Source organism: Thamnophis sirtalis, unplaced genomic scaffold (genome assembly GCF_051295495.1).
Source record: "Thamnophis sirtalis isolate CommonGarterSnake01/CBP01778 unplaced genomic scaffold, rThaSir2_p1.2 scaffold_7, whole genome shotgun sequence".
Classification (NCBI taxonomy): Eukaryota; Metazoa; Chordata; class Lepidosauria; order Squamata; family Natricidae; genus Thamnophis; species Thamnophis sirtalis.
In genome coordinates, this window is record NW_028261387.1 from 19,156,572 (window position 1) to 19,165,878 (window position 9,307).

General features: G+C 40.9%; 1 protein-coding gene across 1 annotated transcript in view; it reads left to right on the plus strand.

The window, feature by feature from the left end:
* ADGRL4 (adhesion G protein-coupled receptor L4) overlaps window positions 1–5,313 on the plus strand; it is a 99,438-nt gene extending 94,125 nt beyond the window's left edge. The window contains exons 15-16 of the mRNA XM_014064775.2: window positions 698–866; window positions 4,089–5,313. Of these exons, the coding sequence (XP_013920250.2) occupies window positions 698–866; window positions 4,089–4,151 (232 nt within the window). The 3' untranslated portion in view covers window positions 4,152–5,313. The remainder of the gene's footprint in view (window positions 1–697; window positions 867–4,088) is intronic.
* Window positions 5,314–9,307: the final 3,994 nt, after the last annotated feature.

The following is a 9,307-nucleotide window of genomic DNA, read 5'->3' on the forward strand; positions in this document are numbered from 1 at the left end:
AAACAGAAAATTAATGACTACAAGAGCACACTGTGTAATTTGTCATCGCTCATGACCAAAGCTGGAGAAACTTACATTAGAATGTGTTAACATAAGAAGAGAGAAACAATCTCAGGGAACAGATCTGCGAGCTGTTTGGGAGTCAATATCTTGACCACCACCCCCAAACAATTTAAACTTCCTTTGCCTCGTGAAAGCAAAATCGTTTCAGAATAAGGAGAAAGAAAGTCTGTGTTTTGAACAAACTAAGAACTATCTCTGAGGCTGAACCTGAGAAACAGCCCAAAAGTTCCCTCTGATGCCTGGCACATATGCTGACCTCAGAGCATGCCATACATTTCTTTTTTCCCAAGGTTTCTTAGGGGGTATACTTCATAACAGACATATGTTTTACCTTGGGGAATTGCACCAATAGTAGATTTAAAATCAAATCATATGGTTCTGCAGCACACTAGAGAAAACAGATTTGAAGATTAAGACAGCCAGTGTTTAAAAGCCATCAGCGTTTCCACTTTTGTTGGTGACTGCTCAGAAAACAAAATAGGAACTTTATTCCAGCCATGGCACTGCAGCACACCCTAAAGCAGAAACCATGCCATTGCAGTGCAGAACGCAAAAGTTTGTCAGTGACTCACATTTAAGGGAAGGAAGTAGAAAGAAAATCAAGGCTAACAGCTCTTCTTTCCCTTCTCCCTAGATCCTGCGCACGAGGGGCACTTTCTCTCCTTTTTCTCCTGGGGGCTACGTGGATTTTTGGCGTGCTCCATGTCATTCAGGGATCAGTGGCCACGGCATATCTTTTCACAGTTTTCAATGCATTTCAGGGACTGTTCATCTTTATATTTCTTTGTGTGCTGTCACGAAAAGTAAGGGTTTTTTTCCAATATATGTAAATAGACCATGAGGTGCATTTATACAAAATTATCCTAAAAATGTTCTTCTCCTTACTGCCACCCTTCATTCCTTCCCTCCCCCTCCTTCCCTGTCTTTCTGTCAATATATTCCTTCCTCCCTCTCTTCCTTCCTTCCTCCCTCCCTCTCTGTCAATATATTACTTACTTACTTAGTCTCTGTCTTCCTTCATCTCCCTCCCTCAGTGGAAAGCCAATTCTAAATCTTCTCAGGAATGCTAACACCCTCCCTCTTTCCTTCCCTCCCTCCCTCCTTCCTTCCTTCCTTCCTTCCTTCCTTCCTTCCTTCCTTCCTTCCTTCCAGTAAATAGCAACTACTTGAAAGTTAGAGCTGTTTCAGAAGAGCTTGAATAAAATTGGCTCTTGGAAAGTTTGATTGGATGATTAGTCACCCAAGCCCCAGTCTCAGTAAAAGAACCTTCTCTGAAACTACTACTTGCATTTTCCAAGCAGTAGTCTTGGTACTCAAACTGCAAACCAAACTAGTAAAGAAAACATCCCTGATGTCTGCACTGTTCCACCACCCACAGAATAAGGGCAATACTGGTAATTATGTTTAATGTTCCATCATTTATACGGTGTTCAACATCTTATGCAGGATAATCTGCTCAGTGCAGTAATCTAAATTAAAATATCCCAAAGAAATATATATATCCTGTCATATTCATAAGTAACTGCTTGATTATCAAACTGCTCTTGCTTATAGAAAGTTTTGCCTAACATTCAATCTAAGTCTGCACATCTATTAATGAAGGGCCTTATTCCATAATTTGCAATCTATGATAGAGGACATATTTAAAGCCTCTTCAGATACTTGAAAAGTGCTAGCATATTCACTCAAGCATCTTGTCCGAAGGTTAAGCAGACTCAGTTACCTCAATCTCTCTTTGGAAAAAATAATGTATACCCAGACTGCACATGTTGAGCTGCAGCTCACAGTTGATAAAATGTTAAAACAGTACCCTGGTTTAGGTAATGGTAAAGGTTCTCCTCGCATATACATGCTAGTCGTTCCCAAATCTAGGGGGCGATGCTCATCTCTGTTTCAAAGCCAAAGAGCCAGCGCTGTCCGAAGACGTCTCCATGGTCATGTGGCCAGCTTGACTAAATGCTGAAGACTCATGGAGCTCTGTTACCTTCCCACCAAAGGTGGTTCCTATTTTTCTACTTGCATTTTTACATGCTTTTGAACTGGGTTGCAGAAGCTGGGACAAGTAATGGGAGCTTACTCCGTTACACAGCACTAGGGATTCAAACCGCCGAACTGCTGATCTTTCTGATCAACAAGCTCAGTGTCTTAGCCACTGAGCCACCACGTCCTTGACTCTGGTTTACTTTGTGCTATTCCTTTTCAGTCTTGGCACAAGAAAAATGAAGGAGAAAGAAAAAGAATGGGGAAAGCCTCTTTGGGTAACAATTACTGACAAGAGAAGACCCCCATGGTGTTGAACTGTTATTAAATGACCATTCTGGGAATTAGTTATATGGCATCAAAGTGGCTCTTTCCTTCTTGCCTCTCTATTTCTCCCCCCACCAGTATTAGCAACACAAGCAAGGACAAATCTGAGCAAGTCTTCTGCTGTCAGTTTTCTAATCCTTAGCAATCTTTACTTCTTTGGATTGGAAAAGTGGCAACCCAATGCCATTTTCTCCCACCATTTTCCTGCCACTCATAGCAAGAGAAGAAGTGGGAGGAGAATAAGAAAACAAGTCTTATGCTCCCAATTCTCCAGTTCCATGGTTTCTATCTGATAGGCTCTAAGACCCTGTTCCCCTCCTGCTTCTTTCCCTATATTCTCACACAAAAAAAAGGAAGCGGAGCATTTTTTTAGCAATCATCTTCTTCCCCCACCTGCATGACCAAGCCAGGTGAGACATTCTTGAAGACTGTTGAATCGTTTTCTCATAAGGTGGTGTAGTCTAAAGAATCCCTCCATCCCCACTTCCCTTCTCTTGACAGGTGGGAGAATTACTGAACACATCTTATCTCAAATGAGACACCGAAGATAATCCTGACATCAAAAATTCTATTAACAGAAAGTAGAAAGCATGCATTAAAACTGGAACAGAAAAGTCTGTGGGGTGCCTTTGCAGTGAAGGGGAAAAGTTTTGGGAAGACACCCTTATATATTTATATCTTTCTGAAATAGTTAACAAGGCAACTGCTGCCTCTGTTAAGAGACCTTATAAAAGAGTCTAACCCTTGTCAAAACAACACCACTTCTCTGAACCTGTTCTAGGCATACAGGATTTAGGTGTCCACCTCCTTTTTATAGGAGGATAGGGGCACATCATAAAGTAACAAGGACCAAACTGATTGACTGACTGACTGATAGAATGATGAGGAAGATTGTTTTTTTGTTTATTTGCACAAATGCAAAAGGCTAACAGTTTAAAGAAAGAAGGAATCATATCTTGCTGTTTCATATTTGAAAAAAAATATTAAGCAGGGCTGTAAAATTAAGTTTCCAAATTGATAATTTAAAAAAAAAAACTTAACCAGGAATTACCAGAACAGATATAAAGAAACCCACAGCATGTTTGGGATCAAGTGACTAGTAATTTCTTGCAAGCATAATAGTCTCCCTAGAAATCAGTTGGAAAGTTTATGAATAAATAAATAAATAAACAAATAGCTGTTCTCCACAGCAGTACCATGCAGGCCTTAAACACCTGATTCAGATTTGAATAAGATCTAAAGAAAAATATAATCTGAACTAGAGAGAGTTGGAAATGCACACATTAAACGCATTATAATAATGTTGGAGTCTGATTTAGTTGGTGCTCCATACTTAAAAGTGAGCCAAGAATTGTCATCCTGCTTGAATAAAATAATTCATGCACATGCATAATTCACAGCCATGTATTAAGACTCTGAAATCTGATTTATATAACACAGGTCTGAGATTTCAGAAGGCATTTCAAATTATACAGCAGTAATCCTATCAAATAATTAAAGAGGTTCACTAACTATAGTCATTTGATTCCAGACTGAAACTTTTTATGTAATGTCCTACAACTTACATTGTCAAAATCTCATCAGCATCTTTTTCTCACTCCCTGCAGGGCCAAATTATCCACAGAATAAGCCACATTTGGTAGAATACGCTTAAAACATATATATATATATTTACTTGTTAGTAAGCCAAGGTGCTCATTGTATTTTTTTCATTTCAGATCCAGGATGAATACTCCAGACTGTTCAGAAATGTCCCTTGCTGTTTTAGATGCTTGAGGTAAATTGATGGAAAGCCAAGATGAGCAGCACTGTGGAAGGAAGCCGAAAACAAGAGGCTTTCGAAAAATTGCTATATTGTGAAAGTATGAAATGAGCTGCTGAGCTGTCATCTCTCTTAAATCAATTATTTTCTCTCCAGTATAGGTATTGTACTTAAATGTGCACTCAGGCACGCTATATTGTGTACAAAAACTGCATATCTGTACAAGACAAACTGGTTTATTATGTAACAAATAAGGTTTCTAAAGGTGCCCAGGACTCTTTAGGGCAAACAACTAAAGCTCAAAAGAGGGAAAAGTGAATCCAAGGTGAAAAGCTTTTTGTTGTTATTGTCAGATTGACTCTTCATTTCATATCTAATGCTTGGAAATGAAATAATTTCACTTATTACTATTTAAAGAGAGTACAACCATTACAGTGTTTTTAAAAAGTTTTACCTTGGTCAAAATATCGTGTCCTGTCTTGAAAGCAGCTAAATTAAGAAAATAGTGAGCAGTTCTTTAGTTCTGATCATAAGGGGAAAACATACAGCAATTTTGCTAGCTGAAAGTTTAGATGGAAGGCCTCTATTAGCTCAGGAGCTCTCAGTTGTGACAATTGTAAGATGGGTGGACTTCAACTCCCAGAATTCCTCACTCAGCCATGCTGATTGAGGAATTCTAGGAATTGAAGTCCACCTGTCTTAAAGCACCAAGGTTGAAAAAAAAATCATCTAACCCTGTCCAGATGGGAGGGAAGGAGGATTATCTGTGTCTACCCATACAGAGCTAGGGATATAAAGGAAATCTGCCCCATGCAGTTCTTTTAAAGTCAATGATCTGCTAGTGGGGGTTTCTGACATGGCATGGTCAATAGTGATACATAGCCTATCGGTATTCATTATTCCCACCTCAAACGTTTTACTCAAAACAACCTATCTATAAAGAAAAGGTGGGGCTCCTTATGTTTGACAGAGATGTGTATTCAAAGAAAAGCTTTTCTTGTGCAACACTGCCTTAAAATATACATTAGGCCAATGTCACAACATTGAGTAGTATGGGAAATATTTGAAAGGAAAAGTTTACAAAGTAACCTCTCCTTAAAACTTTGTGGAAGCCATGTCCCACAGAAGACTCAACATAACCCTTTGACAGTTTCACCCAGTTGCATACAGAGATACAGAGAGAGGGGGGAAGGGAGGAGAGAGAGAGAGGGAGAGGGAGGGAGGGAGGGAGAGAGAGAGAGAGAGAGAGAGAGAGGAGAGAGAGAGAGCTATTACCTGAATAAAGGTAAAAACTCATGATATTAATGTCTTCCCACCCCAGAGGTGGGTTCCTACCAGTTCGCACCTATTCGGTAGAACCGGTTCATCAAATCTACCGAACCGGTTAGAAGAGGTTCCACCAGTGGACCCAGAAAGCAGGCCACACCGACAGAAGAGGTTCCAATTTTTTTTGAAACCCACCACTGTCCCACCCCACATCCAACATGGTAGTCACTGTTATTGTGATGAAACTAGTAGTGACACCAAGTGGGAGACAGTTATCAAAACTCCAAAGTACTGCAAGATCTAAGTCACGGGTGTCAAACTCGCGGTGTCACACTGCTGTCACATGATGTTTCACAATGTTTTTCCCCTTCGCAGAGCTAGGGTGGGCCTGGCCTGTGCATGATGCATCTGGCCTGTGAACCGTCAGTTTGACACCCCTGATCTAAGTCAACCTGTTACTACTAAGAGGAGCATAGCCATGTAATTTGGCCTGTGTGAATTGATTTAAGTTTGTTTAATGAATTGAATCAGATGGTGGAGACAATGTGATTTGTTTTGCTGAAATAATGTTGGTAGTCTCGAACAACTGAATCTCATTAGGCAGGATTAATTTGATACTGCCCAAAGTATGCATTGGATCTTCCCAGCCCAGATAAGCTTTAGCATATGCTAGTGGAATTTAAACTGGTCATTCCAGAGCATGGTGCCCAAGCCAAATGCCCAAGCCAAGTGCCATATGTAGTTACAGATGTGCATCCTTCTGACTGCAGTTCTGTATATGTTGCATGTATATGTGAAAACTGCATTGTATATAACAACATTTGCTTCCAGTAAGACCTCTTCAGGCCATTATGATCATTGGAAGACTAATTTCAAAGAGCTTAAACGTATGTGAAACCTACAAATAAGAGGCTTTCCCAGAAATGCAGAATTTCTCTAGTAGGCTTCAGTGAGGAACAAATTTAGAGGACTGAATAAATGAGAGATGAACATGTATGCCTAGATGTAAGTGTAAATCTGTTTATTGGATTAAATAAATCCTTTCAATTAAGAATATCAAAGAGAATGTTGCTGTTTTCCAAATGCCAGAGCATCTATATAATAATAAATCAAATCTATGTTAACAAGAACTGGAGTGTTGTCATAGTAATTTTACCTCCTCCACTGTTCTATCTTGTAATTTCAAAGCCTCTCAAATCTCAGGGATGGTGGGGAAGGCTGGGGATATTCACAGCAAAACACTGGCGATGTCAAGGAACAACAGCAGCTGGCCAAATAGGTCCTCTATAACCAGCATTTGATGTAAAGAAACAAGTTACATAAAAATAGTTCTCAATCTTTTTCTAGTCCAAATCTCAGCTGAATTAGAAATGCAACTAGGCAGTGAAGTTCAAAGATGCAAGCAACAAAAGCCTTTCTTCATATGTCTTTGAGGTTGTTGTTTTTCTTTATAGAGGGACCTTGTTGTTTTTCTTTCTTTTTTTAGTCCTATCCTTTGTATTTCTTTCTCTAATTCTTCACTTTCCTACTGAAAGGCAACTCCTAGTTATGGTGATTTATCCTATCGTTCGAGTCACCTTGCAACCAAAGGATTATATCAGTAATGTAATATTAATGTCAAGTTATTATTGCATTACTTTAAAAACACTCTGGACACAATGCAGCAAATTAATTATTTGCTGATCTTGCCCTCAATTCCCCCATGTAACAGCTCTCAGGATTATATTTTATTTTCAGTCCATTATTTACACAGGCTTCTTTTTTTAAAATCAACACAATCCATTTCAAGAATTGTCTGGTTTGCTGACTCTAGAACACGCAATATATAATTGTCCATGTGAGAAACAATTTTGAATTGCTGGAAAGGCTTTGGACCGGGCACATTTACCAAAAGCATGCGAAGAAAGAAACATTCCCAGGGTGGTTCCCTCCAGGCAGGGTCATGCCTTTGCCAGCAGTGGCAAGGTTCGTGAGGGTCTTGCCCACCTGGCGGGCCCTGCCAATCACTGCACTGGCTACTGCTCCCCCAGCAAAGGTGGCCCCCGCATGGAAGTGAGCCACAGTGCCCCTGCAAGAACTGCCATGGAGGATGCTCCCACAGGCCCCGGCCTGGCACCCTCCAAGCTCCCTGCAACGGGCAGCCTCCAGAACGACGGGCTAGATGGGGCCCCACCGGACATGGGCGAGGGGACCCCAGCATGGGAGTGATGCTAGGGGTGTCCCCTGTGGGTGTAGTGGGGCGGCAGGTGGCACTGCTGTTGGTCAGGCCTCAAGGCTCCTGGGCCAGGTGAGGCTTGTTGGGGGAGACAGTGCCAGGGCTGCTGGCCTTCTGGAAGTTGTTGAGCATCTCCTCGGAAGAGCTGCGCTCAGGCTCCCCAAGTTGGTGGCCCAGGAGAGTGAGACATCCAGCATCTTGGAGGAGGAGAAGGGTGGTTGCTCATGCATTGCATTATGGGTGTGTGCATCCTGACATCCGTGCTTGCACTTTTGCAAGTTAGCCATCACTGTGCTATAGCGTAGATGGCAAGTATATAATTATTTCCAGGATAATGAGCCACCTGATTTTTACCAAGATAAATATTGTTAGCATTTCTATTGTGTTTTTTTAATGAAAATTAGACCTCTTTTGGCAGAGTTGAAATTGCATAAAAAAGACTACTGTATTTTTTCTCATCAGGTGATCTCTCATTCAACAACTTCTTTCCCAAGCTGTTTTGTTTAGATATAAAAACCTGAACCTCAGTTCATTTCCTTCATTGTCTTTATTGTCACCAACAGCATCACACCACTTCTTCTATTTGGGGGTGCAGCTTTCTAAACTAAACTTTTTAGTTTATCTGTTGTGGGTTTTTGTGATTCTTCAAATCATCATTCATAATGCTTACGTTCATCAACCAACTGTTCCATTATTGCCCTCAATGTTAGCTCTGTGTGATTCGGCTTAGTGCCTTACAAGTATCCTGCCATTAAAGGCTGGAAGGGAGGACAGAGGATGAAAGGGCAAAAAAGCTGTGTGTCTACTGATGAGAAAGCAGGAGGGGGAAATGACAGGTGACACAACCAGAGCGCTCCTGTTCGTACCAGCAATCCAAGGCCAAGCACCCTGAGAAATATGTGGATTAACCCCAAACATCTCAGTGTTCTCAAACCATCTTGGTGAGCTGGAAATGGACTAGTCACAGGGGAAGGATGGCTATGGGTGAACCTTTTTTGTATTTTGCAAGCACAGAAGAATTCAGAGCTGGCTTGACTTTACTGCAACCAATAACTTTAGTAAAAGAACTTGCTTTGGAGTCAATGGTCTTCCTTTCTTTCTTTCCTAAGGGATCAGATTGGGTCAATCAAGACTCTCCACAATAGATTCTTTCCCCTTTCTTATTAAAGACCTGCCTGTCTACCCATCTATCTGAGTTCACTGATCCTTATGATCTAATCTAACATCTAATATTGGTATAATACTTAATGATTCCAAAAACTAGGTAGCTTACATCCCAAAGCTTTTCTTGCTTGTTTGGTTGCCTTTCTTCCCTGGCTCTGTTCCATAATGGAGTTACCAGTGATGATATCCAGGCAGTAAAAATCTGTTCTTCTGGAGGTTCACCTGATCCAGCTCTTAAGGGTTAACACTACTCTTCAGTTTTGTTTTTGACCTTGGCAAAAGTTGAACACCCTATCTGAGCAGTTTTTAATCTTTTTCACTGCACAGCACACATCTCTTATGCAAGACTTCCAGGTTGTGAACCCGGAATTCCATGATATCACAGATTCCTGAGACTTAGGAGAAGCAATGAAAGCAGTCTGCCCCAATGATCCCACAGAGGCAAGGTTGTGCAACACTATTTGGCATTCACTTGTGGCTTATTGATGTGATGCACCTGTGAATCTTTTCTGATACACAAATGTGCCACC